The sequence below is a fragment of the Talpa occidentalis genome, unplaced genomic scaffold (genome assembly GCF_014898055.3).
Source record: "Talpa occidentalis isolate TD23 unplaced genomic scaffold, MPIMG_talOcc4v2.1 talOcc4.9, whole genome shotgun sequence".
Taxonomy (NCBI): Eukaryota; Metazoa; Chordata; class Mammalia; order Eulipotyphla; family Talpidae; genus Talpa; species Talpa occidentalis.
Window position 1 is genome coordinate 31256243 of NW_023605305.1, and position 20569 is coordinate 31276811.

The 20569-nt window shown below is 40.6% G+C and overlaps 1 protein-coding gene across 5 annotated transcripts in view; it reads left to right on the top strand.

Annotated features, from left to right (window-relative positions):
• ELAVL4 (ELAV like RNA binding protein 4) overlaps positions 1-20569 on the top strand; it is a 137302-nt gene that overhangs the window by 62748 nt on the left and 53985 nt on the right. For 3 of the 5 annotated variants that reach the window (XM_037499561.2, XM_037499560.1, XM_037499562.2), the window contains exon 2: positions 20156-20396. In XM_037499561.2, coding sequence (XP_037355458.1) covers positions 20156-20396 — 241 coding nt within the window. Of the gene's footprint in view, positions 1-3472; positions 3598-19498; positions 19509-20155; positions 20397-20569 lie in introns of those variants that run through there. The other 2 variants (XM_054691086.1, XM_054691085.1) reach the window with 2 other exon arrangements.

Below are 20569 nucleotides of genomic sequence, written 5' to 3' on the forward strand. Positions count from 1 at the left end.
TGAAAATTGGCTTTGATACTGTCACTCATCAACCAAAGCTCTGTAACTGTGAAGATCTTGAGTATGTTTATTTACATGAAACTTTTCCTGATCACCATGACTCACCTGTGATTTCTTGGTAATTCTTCTAGATTCCTTTATGTCACTTGCTCTCTAAAGCACACACTTGCTGATGATACATCACAATAATAGCAGGCCCTTTAAAGTATATGTGTCAGATGTTGCAAAAAGCATTTCACTAAAGTTATCTCACTAAACCTCACAGCAACTCTAGAATTTGAAGAAAGTGCGCCATACAGCTTCCGTAACTTGCACATGAGTGTATGAGTAGGAAATGACAGACCCAGCGTCCAAGCCATGTCTCATTCCCAAACCCATGTTCTATCTCCCATTTTGTATTTCTCACATTTTAAAAGGAAGAGACTAGTGAGAGGAATTTAGCCTAGTGGTTATTGGTAGGGACTTTTGATCAAGACTGCCCGAGTTCAAATCCTGACTTTACCGGTTGTGACCTTGGGCAAATCATTTACCCTCCCTCTGCCTCAATTTTTTCACCTATAAATTTGGATTGAGGATTTGACGGATGAAAATATATTAAAGACTTAAAATGGTGCTTGGCATATGAAGTACTAATGATCATTATTATTATTGTTAGGATGCAGTATCCATTTGTGTCCCATTCTTCAAATATTTGTGAAGTGCCTGCTATATGCTAGATGCTGTTTTAGGTGCTGGAGATACAGCAGTGACTAAAGGTGACTAAGACAAGTTCCTGCCCTGACGGAACTTTCGTTTTAGAAAGACAGTCAATAGAGTAAGTAAATAAGTAGATAATATGTGCTGGGTAATATTTTATAATTTCACATAATGAAATGCTATTAAAAATACAATGAGATAATGGGTCAGAAAGTGGCACTTGTTTGTGGGTACTCAGTGGGGCCACAATAATTCTTTCACTTTCTTGCTTCTGCTTGGTGAACTGGAACTGTCAATGCCATATTCTGAACAGTGGGCTTCTCATACCCAATTACTGACTGTTACTGACCTGCACTCAGTGTGGGGTGGTCAGTCCTGGGGTAGTAAGAACTTAAATGATTAGGGTGAGAAGTCTGAGAAAACCGAATGTAGAGAACTCATGAGTGGGCCAAGGGTTCCCAATCCATGAAGGAGATGCTTCATTCTATTTTCCTGAGGCTGTGAAATGGGATAAATGTCCTGGGAAGGTCAGAAGTAGGGTTTGGCCAATCTTTCAGCTAAGGATGGGGTCAGCTAGGATGTCTTATCAAGCAATGTTGTATGATCTTCTGGTCGCTTTTTGCTGAAGTCTGGACTTAGAAAGTACAGTCATCACTGACATGATAGGATTTGTCATTTCCATGAGTATTCCCTGCTTACATGTGATTCTTTCTTGGTAAAGTCACTAACTTGTCTGAGCCTCAGTTCTGTTATCTGTAAAATGGGGTGAACCCTACCTACTTCATAGGTTCTTATAGAAGATTATTTGTCAGCATGTGGAAAAAGCCTGGTTCAGGACTTGGCACAGGCATTTAATAAAAGAGAACTAAGAAAAATAGTTCAGTTTCCCCCCCACCCCCATGGTTTAGATACTGGACATTTATTGCACAACTCACAGGGAGAGAAGATTAAGACTGAAATATGTGAGCTACTTTCCATGGCATAACCTTCAGAAAGAAGGACAGATAATCCAAAACCAAGGATATAACATCCCAGAAAGGATTGTGGATGCCAGAGGAAGATAAAATTTGATTTGCTCCAAATTAGTATAGTAGATTCTGGAACAGCTGGTCTCTGTTACACTATCTTGTTTGACTCTACCCTTCTGGAGTTTCAGGCCCTTGGTAAAAGGACTTTGGAGTCTGGAAGCCTGAGTTCAGTTCTTGAGTTTGCTACTTTCTAGTTTTAAGTAGAGTATTTACTTTTGAATGCTTATTTTCCTAGATCACAAGAATTCAGGTGGTGGTTCCGATACTAACTGAAATTGTAAATAAATCTATTTGACACTCCAGTATAAGCAACTGGAAAATATAATTTTAAAATAGATATAAACCTTTATGTTATTTTGTCTCCTCTTTCCATTGTGTATGCATACAATTAGATTAAAAACTTGAGAGATCATTCTTATCCTAAAGCTTCTTTGTTTTTTTCATTAGCAATATGTAGATTCAACATTACTTCAGACAAAAATGAAAACTCTCCATGAAACACTTTTAAGTAGAAGGATAACTGTCCAAGCATCGGGCAGCTTACCTTTTGTACAGAGCACTGGATGAAGCCCTAAATATTTTCTTCCTTATGTGGTTACTGACATGTTAGTATTGTGATTCTGAGCATTTATTTGACCTCGTTGGCCACTAGTTCACATTTGTTTTGATCTTCATGGCTGCACTCATCTAAAATAAGCAGAGCAGGAACAGTAAAGAAAAGGCTTAAGAAAAGAAGTTAAAAATACAGAACCACATGTTCCTCCTATGGTTCTCTCAGCACACTGCAGAGTCTGGTCAGTTGGAAGAAAAGTAATCTCCTTCACTGTCCCTATGTTCTCTCTCTCTAAACTCTCCTAGCACCCTGCACCTACCTCTGATCACTGATTCATTCTGCAATTTTTTTTTATTTATACAAGAACTGAGGTACAGGCCAGAAGCACAGGAGGGTGAGAGAATTCACCAGAGACAGAGCGGGGAGCAGAACAGGCAGACTGACGGAAAACACTGCTGAGGGGAGCAGCGGGCAAGACAAGAGAGGTCTGCCACGCCATGTGGGTATCTCCCTGGGCAGCCAGGAATCGAACCCACACTGAAGAGGCTGCTGACAGCTTCACAGCGCTGCGCTCAACCCACTGCGCCACTGGGGAGGCCCTCATTCTGCAATCTTTGATTGAATTCTTTCTGTGTACTTCAGGCTGGGAGCAAGAAGTCAACCAAAATTCAGGCCTTGCTCTCAAGGAGAGTTAGTGGGCAGACAGACATGAGGCCAAATGTGGAGTGGCGAGTCCCACAACAGAGGAAAAACAGAGGAGGTGCCCGAAGCTTGTGGGTCAGGAAGGCCAGCTCCAACAGAGCTCTGGAAAATGACAGGGTTATGTAGGCAGTGGTGGGAGGAAGGAGAGCACTTATGCAGAGACACGGAAAGGATGTACGTATGTCACACAGGTGTTCCGAGTGTGGCACTTGCCTGACTGCATTTTGAAATTTAGTTCGCAGGTCTGTCTGCTAGCCCTCCAAGACTGAGTTCCTAGCGGGCATGGATCAAATGCCTTGAAACTGAGTTACCAAACAACACTATACGTTTAATCTATGCCATTTGTTTTAATTGCTCAAAATATTTATATATAGTATTAGCCAGCTGGACTCAGTTTAGATGATCCCAGTTTTGTTGGCAACATCCAGAGCATCAAGGAGCCAAGAAGGAACATATGCCTTCTTCTTTCCATCAGGTCTGATTAGAGTGTTGACCTTGGCCACAGCAGTGTCATACACAGAACTTCTTCACCGCCTGTTTGATCTGGTGCTTTTTGGCTTTGACATCCACGATGAACACCAGTGTGTTGTCATCTATCATCTTCATGGTGACTCAGTGGTAAGAGGAAACATAATGGCTAGTGGTCAAGCTAGTTTCTCCTGGGGATGCTCTTCCAAGGATATTTGGGTTGCCTCCGAGTCTCGGTGTCTTGGGCCATCTTTTTCTTGTGGCTAGGGACACCTTTCAGAACTGCTTTAGTGGCCTTCCAAGCTTTGCTTTGACATCAGCTTTGGGAGGGGTAGGGTATTCCTTCTTTACTTTCAACACCATCTTCATGAAAATCTATGCCACTTTCTTATTATACCTACAAATATTGAGAAAACAGACACAGAACTGTTAACATGCCCAAGGTCACACTCCTCAACAGGGATGCAAGCCTAAGCAGCAAGGCTCTGGTGCCTGTTTTCTTAACCAGTATGCTATGCAAGAGGTATTTAACAAGTATTTTAAAAGATTTTAATTGAATGGATATAGAAGTAATTACACAGTAGTTTCTTCACTCATTTGTTAAAAAAAAAATAACATGCCAGGCATGTACAGGTTTGAGAGCTGCTACAGCAAAATGTTAAGATCCTCTGGATTTGACTTTTGTTACTTGCAGAAACTCTCGCAGGTGGAGAAGTTCTGTGGTGCTCTTATCCTCAGACTTTAGGAAGATTCAGAGCCAAATTGAAAATGAAATAAGAGTTTATGCCTGAAACAGAGGGGATCAGAGATAGAAGGAATGTAAAGGTGAAGAAATAAAAACTCTGAAGATGGCCTTACCCAGAAAACTGAAGGCCCCTGACCTTCAAAATAGTCTTTTGGGACACTTTGAATGAAGGAAGCAATCGTGATAAAGACAATGTAGCTTTAAAAGATGAAAATGCTCCTATGTTTAAATTGATTTTGAAAAGGAGTTATACGAGAGAGGTTTAGGATGAGAGCAGAGGAATAGAGAACAGAGCAAGAAAAAGCAGATTTAGTTAGGGAGCATCGGTTAAGATCCCAGAGAGTCATCCATTCACACATTTATTCTACAATAAAATCCAAAGCTCTGCCCTGGTGTCCAGGATTACAAAAGGATGCAATGCAGTCCTGTCTTCAGGGAGCTCTCAGTCCTGCGGTAGAGGGAGAAAGAAAGACAGCAAGTCTCAAAGCCATGCAGTAAATGTTGGAGACGGAAGTGTGTAGAAGGGACAGAGGTGAGCACCACAGTGGGGATTGAGATAGGCATGTTACACCTCAGTTCAGGTCCCAATCCTGCACCTTGCATACAGGGACTAGTCACTCTTCCTTTTGCTCTTTAACTCTTAGTTTGCTCACCTGTAAAAAGCAGGTGATGTTGGGGGGAGGCTGGCAAGGGGCACATCCCACCCATCTCTCAGAGTCTTCAAGAAGATTAAATGGGATTTAAGCTGTGAATGTTCTTATAAAAATCCTTGAGGGCCTCCCCGGTGGTGCAGCAGGTTGAGTGCAGCACCGGAAAGCTGTCCACAGCCTCTGCAGCGCCAGTTGGATTCCCAGCCGGCCAGGGAGATTCCCACATGGGGAGGCAGACCTCTCCTGTTTCACCCGCTGCTCCCCTCAGCAGTGTACTTCAGCCTTCTGCCTGTTCTGCTCCCTGCTCTGTTTCTGGTGAATCCTCTCATCCTCCCGAGCCTCTGGCCTGTACCCCAGTGCTTGTATAAATAAATCTTTAAAAAAAATCAAATCAAATCAAAATCCTTGAGTCTAGGTTGTGATGTAATGAATTCTTATCAGTAACTTTGTAAGGCTTATTCTCATTTCTGCACTTGCTGTGTTTTCTCTGCTCTTCACACTTTTCTAATGGTTCCCTGGAAAATCCTCTGGAAGCCCATGTGCCCTGTGTAAGCTACTCTTTGGGGTCCACAGAAAGGAGGGAGCAGTCCCAGTGTGGACATCCAGAAGTGCCCTCTGCTAGCAGTATATGGAGCACACTGTGGCAATTTCCTGAAATTGCCCATGAAAACAAGAGGGTTTTCCTTTCAGAAACCAGAGACCCTAATGACTGTGCTTATTACATTTGAAGTATCTAACTTTAACCCATACACAGTAGAGGGTTTTTCAAAAGAGCAAAGCATACAAGAAATTGTGTTTATGAGTGTTTAAAATAGTGCTTTCATTATTCATTTTTTTTAGAATTCACTTAATCCATCCCCCTTTGCTCCGTTTGTTCCTGTCTGGCATTATAGGGAGAATTTATTAGTTAATGTTTGTGAAGTATTTTGAAGATGAAGGAAATAGCTATCGACATAAGTGATGAATAGTAACATTTTTAAGTGTTCTTTTCTATTTCAGAAATTAAATTCCAAGGGTAAATCTTACCAGCTCTTAGATTAGTCAACTTTGCTACCTGCTATGCATTTTCCCAGCACATATTTTCAGAATATTATATCTTGAACAATATATATTATTAATCTATAAATATATTTGTATTTTAAATATAAATTTGTTTTCCTTAATCTTACAGGACCCAGCAAGACAAATAGAATTGTTCACATTTTTCAGATAGGTAAATTTAAATTGTGCCTCAGAGAATCTTAAATGGCTAAACCAAGGCCAGGTCTGGAGCTACCTTTCAAACCCAGATCAGATCAACTCCAAACCTGGTGCACACTCTTGCCATTACACCACTCAGAATTTTGAAGTGAGCTCTTTCCTGTGACATCCATTTATTTCACAGTATTTACCAACTAACAGATAGACAACCTAGAATGGTTTTAATTGGATTAGATGACTTCGTTTTCCTGAGACTGGGTTGCATTTTATGGTGATAGGAGCTCTTTCCTCGGACTGGAGGTTAGAGAAAGGACACAGAATGTGTTTTCAGACTTTAGTTCAAATTGCGGTTCTGGCTGAGTGACAGCAGGCATTGCCCAAAGCTTCATTCCTCCATCATGTGTAGAGTGCCTGGGGTTTCTTCAATGCCTCAGTTTCCTCAGCTGTAAATGACAGTTACCAGCTTTGCAAAGTTGTTTGAGAATTAAGTGAAGTAACATATGGGAAGACACCATTTACCACGTGCTTACTGTTGGAAGTTTGGAAGGAGTTAATGGTAATTGCTTGTCTAAATATTTTCTTGTGTAACCTAAACACTTTTTAATCAGCATTATAACAGGATCTCCTTTAATTGAGACTTTGTCATGTCCTGGGCAGGAACTTAACTAGGCATTTTGTTTGTACTTCTATGCTACCATATTTATGACATTAGGTGGTGTTTAATTATTTACTTCCTTGCAGGCAGGTACCCCTTTTCTTTCCTTGCATCTCTGGCATTTCACATAAAGGTTTCTGGCTCATCTAAGGAACTCATTAATGTTAAGGGAAGTTAGCTTGGCTTTTGTTCCTTTGTATGCCTTTTCTTCTTTTAAGAAGTAACTTCAGCTATGGGGAGGAACTGTTGGAACGAAGCACTATATTATCTTTATTAAATTGTGACTTACGGCTCATTTTAAAAGATGCCTGTAACTAAACATGTCTTATACTAGCTTGACAGCAGCTGATTCTGATTATTTGTTAGCCTTTCACAATTTTTTAAAAGATAAATTTCTGGGATAAAAAGATTATATTAAGCATTGGAAGAATTTGCCAAGCAAATTTACTTTGTATCTGTGATTTCCAAGGACATGGTTACCCTATTCAAGGAATAAAATCTTTTCAGTGCTTAGTGTATATACATGTACCATATCCAAGTTAGTCTTAGGGGTATATTAAATTAGTTCTAAAATGCCTTATTTGAAAATTATATATTATGTGGCTTGAATGATGTTATAAAGCTAATAATTTTGAAACTATCATGGTTTTTAAAAGTCTTATTATTTCCGAATTTTTAAACACTATTTGACTCTTGCCCAATTAGCATGAATTAGTGACTTTTCAGAAGTGTTTTTGAAAAAAGCAAAAGATTGTGAAGACATAAGTATTAACTTATTTATTTGTTGCTTAAATCCAAAATTTTAGTTATGAGGCAAATCATAAAGACATGTACCACAGACTTAAAAAAAAAAAAAAAATCAGTGAGACAGTAAACAAAATTGAGATAGGGCCTCCCCTGGTGGCACAGGCAGTTGAGCGACGCGCTGTGAAGCTGTCTGCAGCCTCTGCAGCGCCAGTTCAATCCCGGCCAGCCGGCGAGGGTCCCACATGGCCTGGCAGACCTCTCCTGTCTCGCCTACTGATCCCCTCAGCAGTGTATTTCATCAGTCTGCCTGTTCTGTTCTCTGCTCTGTCTCTGGTGAATCCTCTCACCCTCCCATGCATCTGGCCTGTACCCTGGTTCTTGTATAAATAAAATAAATAAATCTTTAAAAATAAATTGAGATAATAAAAGAATCAGGTAAATTGAGAGATAAACTTGGGTTTAAAATAGTGAAAAGTTTGCTGCGAGGCCTCAGGCTTTTTATTCACAGGGGAGTAAAGATTTGGCCCTTGCTTTCTAATAGTGTTACGAAGAGAGGCCCCAATAAATTACAAGATACTGAGTCTATAAAACAAAAGCAGACCCAACTCACAGAGGACAGAGCATATTAGTGGTTCATTGTCATAATAAAGTATTTGCCTCAAAGCAGACAGAAATATTCTGATAGTTGGTATTTGTGATTTTCTTTTTTGCCTCTTGTTCATGAGATTTTTAATAAATATGTATTAGGAGCATCTCCATATTGCAGGAAAGAAAGCGAGAGGAGCTTAAAAAGCATGGCGTTGAATGCTGCCTGACAGTGTCATACAGCCACAAGATGCCCTTGAAGATGGAGCACAGAACAGAGATCAGGGAAATTTTGGCAGCTGCAGTTGGGAAAATAAATGGCTGTTTGTGTGATTGGGCAGATCCTGAAAGCAGGCTCCTGCTCAAACCATGTAATTAAGAAAAGTGGGAGCTTTTGTCCAAGTGCAGAATGTTCATAATATCAGAGTTTGTCAGCAGGAGCTTTTAGAACGGATCAGTACTTTTCACTCCCTGATCCAGGGAATGGTTTTCTTATAAATCATCTTCTCTCTTTGCTGTCTCGTGAAGGTTGCTGTCAGGCGATAAGGCAGACTTCGATTGTAACCTTGCTAGTACATGGTGATTTAGGTGAAGGGGAGACCGAACCAGAGACTGTTTCAAGAAATGCGATTTTTATTCATTTGGGTTCCCAAGTGTCCTCTAATGTAGGAACAAACGGAGTGTGGCCAAGGAGAGGCCCCACCACACGGCTCTGGGATCATTTTTAACACTGTGACTCCAAACTCATTTGAAGGACTTGATATTCTCTTTGCTTTTAATCTATTACGTCCTTTTATATTATAAAAGCAGTGCATTTCACTGTAAAATAAAAAGACAAAAACTTGGAAAATAAAAATGGAGACACCTCTGCTCCTGTTGTTCATTGTTAGCTTTTTTATTTTTCCCTTGTATTCAGCATGCCTTTAGAGTCAAGACAATTTTTATTTGACCTTTTTTCTACATTGATCATACACATTTTCTCAAGTTATAAAAACCTTTATAAACACAATTTTAACAGTTGCCGAATACTGTATCCTAAAACTGTACAGTGACTGACTTAACCATATTTTACTTTGGTCCCTAATCTTGTCTGTTACCTTTTCACTCTTCTAGATACAGTTTCTTAATATACCTTTGTGTGCCTAGTTTTGGTCTATAGAATTTTGGATTCTTTTCTGAACTTCAGAATGGATCATTGGATCAAAGTATGTAGACATAAGGTTCAGAAAAGTGCCGATCTGTATTTTTTTTATTTTGAAGATAACAAGTGAATATTTGTTATTAGTATAATATTTGTTTGAAGTATACGTATTCAGTTCTCTAGCTAAAATATACTTGGTTTACAAATAGGGCAGTATTCATGCAATAACGATGCATGTAATATATGAAGGCTTAACTGAATTATTTATGGTATTTAGAGCAAATTTTTAGTGTAAGTTGCTGATATGTATTTCTTGAATGTCTATGAAAAGTCTCATTTTTTAATACTATTCTCTCTTCCAAATATTTTGTTTCAGTTTGAAATCATATTATATTCATCTAAGGGAATGCCAATCTGTATTCCTACCAAAAAGGACGAGAGACCATTTCACCACACCTTAAAGCTTACAGTTTGTTTTCTGTAAATATGTTGCCCATAAAATAATTCAGAGTTGCATTTCTCTCAGCCCAGGTGGATTCTCCTCCACACTTAACAGAGACCAATCTTCCTCAAGCCCATTTGTCATTCCACAGGGTATCCAAGAGGAATGTCATAAAGGAATAAAGTTCTCTTATCAGGCCTAAAAGTCCTTTTCCCCCCAATGTTTCTTATAAAACGAACAAGGGGAGTCTATAAAGGAAACATTAGACCTCTATAAAGGTATATTAAACCGCTTATGTCCACGTTGAGGTGCCAAGAACCATTCTCTTTCACTCACTGTCTTTAACTTCAGAATGTCCCCCAATAATCTCTTTCCTTTGAATTGCACAGTTGGAAGAGCTGCTGGCATTATACAATTCCTCCGAACCAAGAGGAGGTTGCTCCACGCAGGTTTTCTGCTCCCTTATGACCTTCTCCCCACCCCCACCTCCAGCTGTGTGAAGAAAATAAGTATTAATTTTCAAAATAAAAAGTATTTTATGTAGATTTCTGAAGAATTCAATCTGAAGGTGCATAAAACTCAAATTCAGAAATGTGACCCAATGCTTCGGATACAGATACAGACAAGAACACTTGACTTTTTAAAGCTGAATCTCGATGAATTTGTTCACACTCTGAGCCACTAGGCAGGCATTTTATAAATATGTAGTATTTATGTTTACATGAATTGTGCTGCTGGCTATTGTTTATGCATTTAATCAGAAGATAAGTCTGACTTAATCAGTCTGTGGGCAGTTTTACAGATGATTCATTAATGTTCTTTATATGGAGGATGAAGATATATTTACCGTCACAACCGTGTCCCCTCCCAATAGGTATCCATAGCTTATTATTCGGCATTTTGGTTATTTTGTCCACATTAAACATTCAGAGTTTGGGGATTTAGGGGAAGGATGGGACATGAATTGTTTTCCAATTGATTTTTTTTTTCATTACAGCTAATATTTTTGCAGGAAGCCTGAGAGCTTGCCCATGAAATTATATTAAAATGAAAACATTTATCTTTTTCAAGTATGCCTTTAACAAAGAAAACTAATTGAAAGTTTGAGATCGTATTTATTTATTGGCCGTTTTAGAAAAGAGGTCTGAATTGGGGTGGTGGGTGGTAAAGGAGAGGTTTCTTTTTCTTTATAATGAGGTAAGGGAAGATCACGCTGGCCCTCGGCCCTGGAGAGTTTACCATAAAATGCTGTTAAAACTAAATAAGCAGGAGTCTTACCAGGGCTGCCCCAGGAGGGGCACACCAGAAAATCATTTTAGGTACAAACTGTAGCCCTAAAGAAGGTCAGTGTTTATTTAGGAGGAGAAATGTGTGTGTTATGTCTAGAGAAGATGAAAAAACTTGAATTCCTGTGAATTTGAGAATAATGCTTAAGAGAAATTAAATTTTGATTATGCTTTTCATATCCCTGCTCGCCCGGCCATTTTTAAGTATTAATGCCTTTTGTTTTCTCCAGCGGCTGCTGATTTTTTAAAAGCCCTGCCTCCCACCCCAGAGAATACGCATGCCTGGTGCTCACCTCCAGTGAAGAAGATGCTATTTCAAAGGAGGGATGCCTTAAGCTTACTTCATTGTTACAAATAGTCATTTGTTTAGGACTTGGGCAAATTTACACCAGAAACAAAACCGTCAGTTCAGTGTCAGAACCACACAGAATTCGTCCATTCGTATTCCATTTATGTACTTTGGTGAGGAGAGGGAATCATCAGAAAAACACTGAAGAGGGTTGTTTAGAAGAAACGGGGGTATACAGTTTGTTTTAATTATTTGTTTACCTGCCCTCCTCTACCATCCTACCAGCCTAAACCCTCAAAGGGCTGGGATGAAATAATTTTTGTTTCCCCAATTCCTAGGACAATACCTTGGTCTATAATAGCATTCAATAAATTTGTGTTGAATTGAATACACTTGTTTTAAGGATACACGGAGAATTATTATCACGTAACTTCCTCGAGTAAATAGGTCTTTCAGGTTATTTGTGCATCTGCCCAAAGGTGTTATTAAACTGTCAGCATGTTTTCCCCAGTTGGAATGAAACAGTTTTTCTGGAATTTTCTAGTTACCTTCCAGCAAAATGTACAGAAACGTGTATGAATGACTTGGGAGAGCACAGGTGTGGTCTGCAGCCAGCGTGCCCAGGCCAGGTGGTCTTTGTGAGTCAGCACATGTAATCTCGTGGAGGGGCAGGCATAGTGATAGTCTCAAAGCTCCTTTTTCTAGAGTTATCATCCCATTCCCTTGGGCCCCATCAATAACATCTGTCTCCTTCAAAGTTAAATCATAACCAGGAAAGCATTGCTTTTAGAAAAAAAAATTTATACAAAGGAACTTGAATTAAATCCTCTTGCAGAGAAGGAGGGGAGCGTATGGATTTTATGAAATGATGGAAGAAACTTTAAAGAAATATGAAATTGGGGGGGTTGTAAGGACATTTTTAGTATATTTCAAGGAGCAAAAAGAGAAGTGAGGAATTATTCCTAAAAATAATGTCTGTCTTCAGGAACACAGAGCCTGCTGTGTAATTTTCTAACTTTGGGGATTTGTTTTTCAGGCTTTTGAAAGGCGGGCGAGATGCAGTAGTCTGGCCTGCTCCGCCAGAGTCTAACATACGTCGTGTCAGAATTTTATAAGGGTTAAGTGGGAAATGCCTACAAAGAGAATTAGGACTTTTATTTTTGTTCTCATGAATAATTTAAATCTATTTCTTTAATGGTTCGATTCAGTGACTGCCCTTGGTAAACATTATTCTTCATGCTCTCGGGAGTGCTTGTTCTATTACATAAGGGTTAGCCTTTATACATAAATTTTCAAAAGTCCTTCCATCACGGTAAAAGAAAACACCTTTAAATACTCATTAAAATATTTAATAAAACACATGTGTGTGTCTCGGTGGTGCACACCTGAGATGTTTGCAATCAGGATATCCTTTAGCATCGTTCTAGATCCTGGAAACACTGCCATTTAGAGGGTGCTCAAAGTAAAGGGGAGAGTGTCTGGAAAAGAAGCATCGTGTTCCTGTGACTTTCTTAGGTTCTTTTCTCTTGATCCTTTTGCCTGAACTGAACATCAAGGCCACCCCTCCACCAGAAAACCAGAAGTTGCGGACTGCCAGTTACACCGTGATGGGAGCATCAGAGCCCTGTACCAGGCTCTTGGATGGGGAATGTCAGTAGTGAGCTTTGCAGCCTGACAGCTTCCTGTAAAGTGCAGCTCTCTCTTTGCCTCAGGAAGTAAATCCTGAAAGTGTCAATTGGATTAAGATAAATAAATGCAAAGCAATACAGTTTATTGTCAGACTGCCATTTTTATGGGGGAAAAAAAAACAACATTGGAGCAAAGATAGAGTATGGTGGGACTGATGGAATTGGGGAGTGGTCTTGCATAATACTTTTTTTTAATAAAAGATTTATTTATTTATACAAGCACTGGGTACAGTTAGAAGTGCGGGAGGGTGAGAGAATTCACCAGAGCCAGAGCATGGAGCAGAGCAGGCAGAAGGACCAAAGTACACTGCTGAGGGGAGCAGCGGGCGGCAGGAGAGGTCTGCGTGCCATGTGGGACCCTCCTCTGGTGGCCGGGGAGCAGCTGGGGATCGAACCAGCACTGCAGAGGCTGCGGGTAGCTTTGCAACCCAGCGCTCAACCGCTGCGCCACTGGGGAGGCCCTTGCATAATACTCTTACAGAACCTTCTGGCCTTGCTTGCTTTCTGCATGTGGCTTGCTCTCTCCTTATCTGGATCCTTCAGCAATAAATATTTGTTTGATTACTGAGTGAATGAATTACAGGGTGATTTGGGAAAGAGGGAAAATGATTCCCCTTTGATTATATTCCTGCTCTTAGCTTTTCTTATCCTACTCCCAGCCTAGTTTCTTGGGGATAGAGGTTTAGCGTTCTCCTTGTTCTCTTCTTCCTATGTAATTGTACTAACGTGATTCATGGCTAACTTTTGTGGGGTATTCCCAAACCAGGTACAGGGCTCCACATTCCATAATACATTCATAATACATGATACATGGGTCTTCACAGCAGTTTTGTGAGGAAAAGTATTCCCTTTTTATACCAGTAAGACCAAAGGATGCTCTGAACCAGCAGGTTCTACTCTCTTGAGACTGATCCACTGGGGATGAGGTGAGAGTGTATACAGGTTTGGCGGGGGCAATGGACACTAGTGTTGCCAGCATGCTGAGCTAACAGTTCTCCCCCACCTTGCATGGGGAGTGGGGTGGAGCATAGGTGAGTAGGAAGCTGGAGAGAGCGTGGGGCAGTTCTAAACTTTTCTATCAAGAAGTGAAAAAGTGTTAGTCTACATAGCGGTTTCCAAAAATGTCTCAGATTTGAGTGGGAAGCATCAGTTTGAGGATTTTAATCTGGACACAGTGGACTGACTTTACTGCATGTGATATGTTGTGTGCATGTACATTTTTTTCTAGAGAGAAAGGAAAAAGGCATTGCATAGATTCTCTAAGGAGACCATGTCAGGCAAATATTTAGCTCTCCTGTTTACAATCCGCATTTGAAATTATATCTAAATATATCCCTAGAAAATATGAAGTATTCAATAAGTGTGCTATCCTGATCTGTTATATATAAAATGGGGGTGACATTAATACCTTATGGACTTCTGTCTCACAGGCATCTGGTGAACTGTTGCACCTGCATAGACTTTGACTCATTCAGAAGTCTTTTATCCAGAACTACCAACTGCCAGACTCTGTTCTACATGCAGAAGATAGTATAATAATAATTTTTAAAAATGTGGTCTCTGTGCCCTGGAGCCATTCTTTTGCATCTCTTCCAGGTCACCATTCTTGTGAACTGTAAAGTGTTAGAAAAATATGGAGGTATGCACATCTCCACACCTCTGTTTAAGTGCATTTTTATGATATAGTCACCCCTCACTCCATTTCCCCTTCCCCCAAGAGGAGAAATAAAACCTCATTCAAATGGTCATGTTGTCACAAGAGGAGTCAAGTGTAGTAAAATGTACACCTGGGCAAGTACCATCTCTGCCTCCAACTAGCAATGTGACCTTAAGCAAGTTGTTTCCTTTTCTAGCCCTCAGTTACCTCATCATTAAAATTACAGGGGTGGCCTCTGTGGCCCCTGATGTTCTCTGAAATCTGTCAGGCCTCCACACTGAATTCAGTGAGAAACAAGCCTTGTCTTTGTTGTATGTGTAGCCCCAGGACCTCGCACATGCCTGGCAGCTGGGGCTCCACCTCTGTTCTTGTCACACACCGAGATGTAGCCATAATGCAAATAAACCCTATTTTATGTGCATGTAACCTGACATGTCCAGGAAATAGTACAACACATTCCTTGGATGGACTATAGAGATGTGATTGACAGGTGATTAGGGGGCCTGGCATGGTGGAGATGGACATGCTGTGAAGGGCAGGAAAGGGTTGGCTTTTTTCCTCAGGAGCACCCTGAGAAAGTGACTGACCCAGCCTCTGCTTCTTACCTCCTCTCTGCAGAGATAAATGACCCTGAGTGATGATCCAGCAGCTGCGTGTCTGAGGCCTTTCCTCTTGCTTTTGTTGTGTATTTTGCAGAAAAGAGTAGTGGGAGGGGTAAGGTTAATGCGTTGAGTGTGAGTAATTAGTCATTCAAACCATCGACATTTACAATGACAGCATTTGAGTGCCTACGTTATTGTGCGCTGCTCTAATAGTTTATCCCTGAAATTTTCTGCCTGTATAATGTTTCTTAAAATATATCACGAGAACATAAAAGATTTAATGCAGTGCTTTGTACAACCATTAGTTTGAAGTCAACTGAACCTCCTCAGTGCTCTAGCCTGGCTGCTGACTGTAATTCTGTTCTTAATTGCCATTCAGAAGAGGAAAGAAGGGCAAGTCAGGGGTTTGGAACCTGGTCAGCTGCAAAGTTGGCTGTGAGATCCACACAGAATGTTTCATTAAAATACATATGCACACTTGAGTAACTGATATATTTATTTGCAATGAAAATTGTGCTGTTGGAATATCAAAGGCCTTAGCCTGAGGAAACAAGTGTTCTGATTTTGCTAAGCCCGGCTCTGCACTTATCGGAGGATGTGATTCCCACCAGAACACATGTTTACCTCTGGTCTGTTTCCCAAGTAGAAATTACAGGTGTCCTCTTTTTAAGATCTAGCACGTAACCTTCAACTGCTGTAATTTCACATTCTTGAGTTCGAAATCTTTTTATCTTGGCAACTTTTCTTGTTTTCCAAGTAATGTTTTAAAATCCTCTTGGTTCACTGTGTGTCAGATTTGATTCTGACATTTTACATTTCTGATTCCTTTTTTAAGCCTGTCTAGCATCCTGGAATGCATCATTAAGACCAGTGAGGGGTCTTATTACATGATGTATATTAACACATTTGCAAATGTTTCTCAGCTTTCAGACTTACATTTTTATTGAGAAAACTGTGTGTGTGTGTGTGTGTGTGTGTGTGTGTGTGTGATCAGCTATTTCTGAGTATACAAAAGGATAACTGTGTAGCCAGTGTGCAGAGCAAAGAGCTCTGTCTCCATCAGATGAGAATGACTCGACCTGTTCTATAGGTTTGGTTCATTGAAGTAGCTCTGTACCAAACACTGCATTTCATGGCTCTTTCTTGGCTCCCATCTTTGGACCCAACTGGAGTTGTCTGATTCACAGACGGGACTCAACTCCAAGAGTCATTGTAAATTAGGATAGGAAATCCACATAGAATGTAATGAGATCCAGAAAGATCTGTGTATGAAATTACTTTGCTGCAGACTTGATACATCCTAGGCCTTTCTGGAGCAGGGATACCCGTGGGTGTTCACGTGGACAAGTGCTGGCTTTCACCACACGTGTCTGTGAGGCAAGCATCCAGTGAACAAAAGATGAATCCAGCTGTCAACTGACCTGTCACAGTCTTGGCCCCACAGAACCTCAGCCTGCTTAGGTATGACTTACATTCTTCTTCGTACTCCATCATTAACACCCAAAAAGCCACCCCAATGCAGGATATTTTCTTGGTGTTTGGAGGGGGAGGCATAAGAAGAGCAATGTGGGAAAGGGGAAATGTTCTATAGATTGTAGGACTAATTTTTTGCCAAGAAAAGGTCGTCATTGGGCAGCTCTGGGGTTCTGCCAACTGAGTCTCCAAAATTGGATGTATTCTGTTCTTTGAGCCCCTTATCAAGTTGGCAGTGCTCCTTGTCTTTGTTGCCTGGACACCCCAGCAAAGCAGTGTGGCAGCATAGCAGTGAGGCTCAGCACAGGCCCAGGAGGCTGCTGGCTTGATGGAGCAGGACCTGCTTCCCAGCCAGGAGTTGTGCGGATGCTCCACAGCATCATCTCCAGTTGCATGACCCCTTCCCTGGGCACACTGCCCCCCTTTTTCCACTGAGCTCTTGCCTCAAGGGCAGATCAGCTGAATAGTTTCTCTGGGTACAGTTTCTGTCAGTGCTGAGGAGAGACTGATTTAAGATTGTTCTCGGAAGCTTTTTTGCTTTCTCCTGGCTGGCTGGACTAGCCTTCCAGAATCCCACAGTTGATCTGAAGCCAAGAAGAAAAGTCTGGTGATGTGGTATGTGATCATCAGAACAGAAAACAGAGTAATGCTTATCTATGTAAGGCATGATGCAGAATAAGTCACGATGCCTCTTACGTCCTCAGCAATTTACATATGTGTATATATATGGGCTCTCATTCTGGAGCGAGCCCTGCATGGTAGTTTACAGAAAGAAAACTGAGAGAGTATTGAAATAACCTTCCTGAATCACACAGCTAATAAATGCTGGAACTAGAAATTTGAGGCTAAAAATTTACTCCTATACCTCTCTGCTTCAGATGAGAAAGTACACACATACACCACACACACATACAACACAGTCTCTGAATGTTGATGAGGATGTGCAGCAACTGGAACCTCAGTACTCTGTTGGTGGAATTATAAAGTGGTACAACTACTTGGAAAAACTTTAATTATCTGCTAAAGTTGAATATACATGTATTCTATGACCCCAAAATTAGACCCTTTGGAATATTCCCAACAGAGAGGTGTGTGTGTATGGGTGTCACCAAAACACATTTGCATAGCGCTCAGAGCAGCATTATCTATACTAAAAATTAGAAATAACCCAAATGTTCATCAACAGTAGAAGAGATAAATAAAATGTGATACTGTCATGCAATGGAATTCTGCCCAGCAGTGAAGAACAACCCAGATGTTATGATATTTGCCAAAATGGATCACTGCCGGAGTCCAGCTCCGGTGAACAGGGTTGAGAGAGGAATCCAATTGAACTAAGGAAATAAAGAAATGACAGGCACAAAATAGAGTTTAAGAGAAGTAGGACCCAGGGGATGCAAGGCCTTTCATTCTGAGCTCAAGCGTCTGTACACAGGCCAGTCTTCCGACCGGTGCTGATCCGTCTTTTAGCCATGACCGGTCTTCCAGCCATGACCCTGATGTTTTCCTTGTCTCAGCACTTTATGCCTTAGGGGTCTCCAACAGATCACAACCAGACACAATGTATGATAAGATAGAAAAGATTATGTATTATGTGAGTCCACAAGATAGAGTTCAAAAACAGATAAAACAAGGCTATAGACTGGAAGTTAAGTGGTGGTTACCATTAGGGGTGATGAGAATGTTGGGGTTGGGGACTCAGGAAGCCTTCAGGATGCTACTCATGTCCTCTCTGGTGCTCTGGAAAGTGGTTACTCCAGTGAGTTGTGTTCACTTTGTGGAGATTCTCTGAGTTGTCCTTTAATGTGTATACACTTTACTACTTGTGCATTTTATAAAAATGCTTATCCTCAAATTCTTTGAGCAACAAAATGGTAGTGATAATGGAAGCTATTTGTTATCAGAAGTCTGCTAAACCTTGGTTTCCTTGTCTATAAAATGTAGCGAGAATATTCGAAATCTGCTTCACTGCTTTCTTTGCGAATTCCCTGAGAGAAGTCACACCAGGTGATTGGCAGTGACTTTAATACACATCAGTAATTGTGATTAAGTTCCCACCACTGTTTAGGCACTTTACACACATCACATCATCAGGTCCTTCTTACCACCTTGCAAAACAGGTGGCATTGTTCCCATTGCTCAGATGCAGAAAACTGAGGCTCCTTGAGTTTCAGTTTCTTGCCCAAAGAGAGTAGTGAACAGCAGACAATGATGCCTATTGTAAGGATTTGATCTATTTCAGAGAAGGTGAAAGCCATATCTTAAAGGACAAGTCAAAGATGGTGATTGGATGGGGTGGGAAAGTGGGATAGATGGGCTGTATTTGAGCAGGAAAACTGGGTGCAGATCGAGATTCTACCCAACTTTCCTGTGATGACAGAGAAGTCGCTGGATGCCTCTGGAATTCATCTCAAACACAAGAGTTTGAACTAGATTTTATTCTCTTCCGTGCCCAATCACAGAGTGATTGGGGAGAAAAAGTGTTAAATGACTTTGCAGCTCCCCTCCTGGCTCTGTAATTTTGTCACTCTGTGTTTGCCATTCCATACAGGACAGCTTTATGACCTGACTCCATGAGATTATACCCATTTTCCATCAAAACCTTATTCTAGTATCATCTCAATACTTCTCCTGAACTCCCCTAGCCTGTGAGCAGGGTTAATTGCTCCTCTACTACCTGCCATCATCCTGCAGTCTGTGTATCTGTCTGTGTCCTCTAGAGAATTATAAGCTTCATGGGGGTAGAGATTAACGCATATTCATCTCTTTATTCCTTTGCATGCTGCCCAGAACAGTTCATATAGTCACAGGAATCTTTGCGGAATTAAATATTTAAATCCAGAGAAAGTCCTTTTTTGAGTAATACAAGAGAGTACAGCCTCTAGCTCTGCTGGACCTGAGGTGGGGACCTTTGTGTCTTTTATTAAAGGTTTGGGAGAAACAGTAACAGAATGATTGGGGAGAAAAAGTGTTAGATGACTTTGTAGCTCCCCAACTTGTGCTTATGAAATCTGAAGTTTGATCAGTGATTAAGCATCAGTGAAAATCTAAACCCTTCCCATATGGAATGGCCCCATTTAATTTAATGTCATTTTACTTTATGAGATAGTTAATAAACAGGTACTGTATTTGATCTTGTGAGCATAGCCCTCTATATTTAGCTTTTTCAGCTTTAATGGAACTATAATTTTAATCATGATTATTACTTTACATTTTAATTATAATTTGGTGTGGCTTAAGTATACATTTCTGAGAGTGATTGTGTAATGAAAACAGGAATTAGCTTTTCATTAACAAAATAATGGGAGAGTTCCCACTGCATTCTAGTCTGTGTTCAAAATCTATGGGCTAGCCTAAAAATAGCAAGGGGAGTTTAACATTTTGGTTAAAAACATGCTTCTAAATTGGCTGTGTTCACAACCCAGTCTCTTATTCCATCTTGCTTTATCTTGTTCGCTTTCCTTTCAAAAAATAAAACAGATCTTGGAATAGACTTTGTGTCTTTGAGATTTCAAAATGCTTATTTTATTTTTCTTATTTGTGTTTAGATAATTAGCACCATGGAGCCTCAGGTGTCAAATGGCCCGACATCCAATACAAGCAATGGACCCTCCAGCAACAATAGAAACTGTCCCTCTCCCATGCAGACTGGGGCAGCCACAGATGACAGCAAAACCAACCTCATAGTCAACTATTTACCCCAGAATATGACCCAAGAGGAATTCAGGAGTCTCTTTGGGAGCATTGGTGAAATAGAATCCTGCAAACTCGTGAGAGACAAAATCACAGGTATGCACTTCAATATATTCAAATCTTGGGATTTGCAGCTGCATTGTTCCGTTAGATGTGCAGATCTTAGCAGAAAGGCACAGCCCAGCAATGCATCTCAGTGTCTGTCTGCAGTGTGTACCCTGTATGCAAGGATAGTGAGGATATGCAGTCATAAACCCATGCGTATGTGC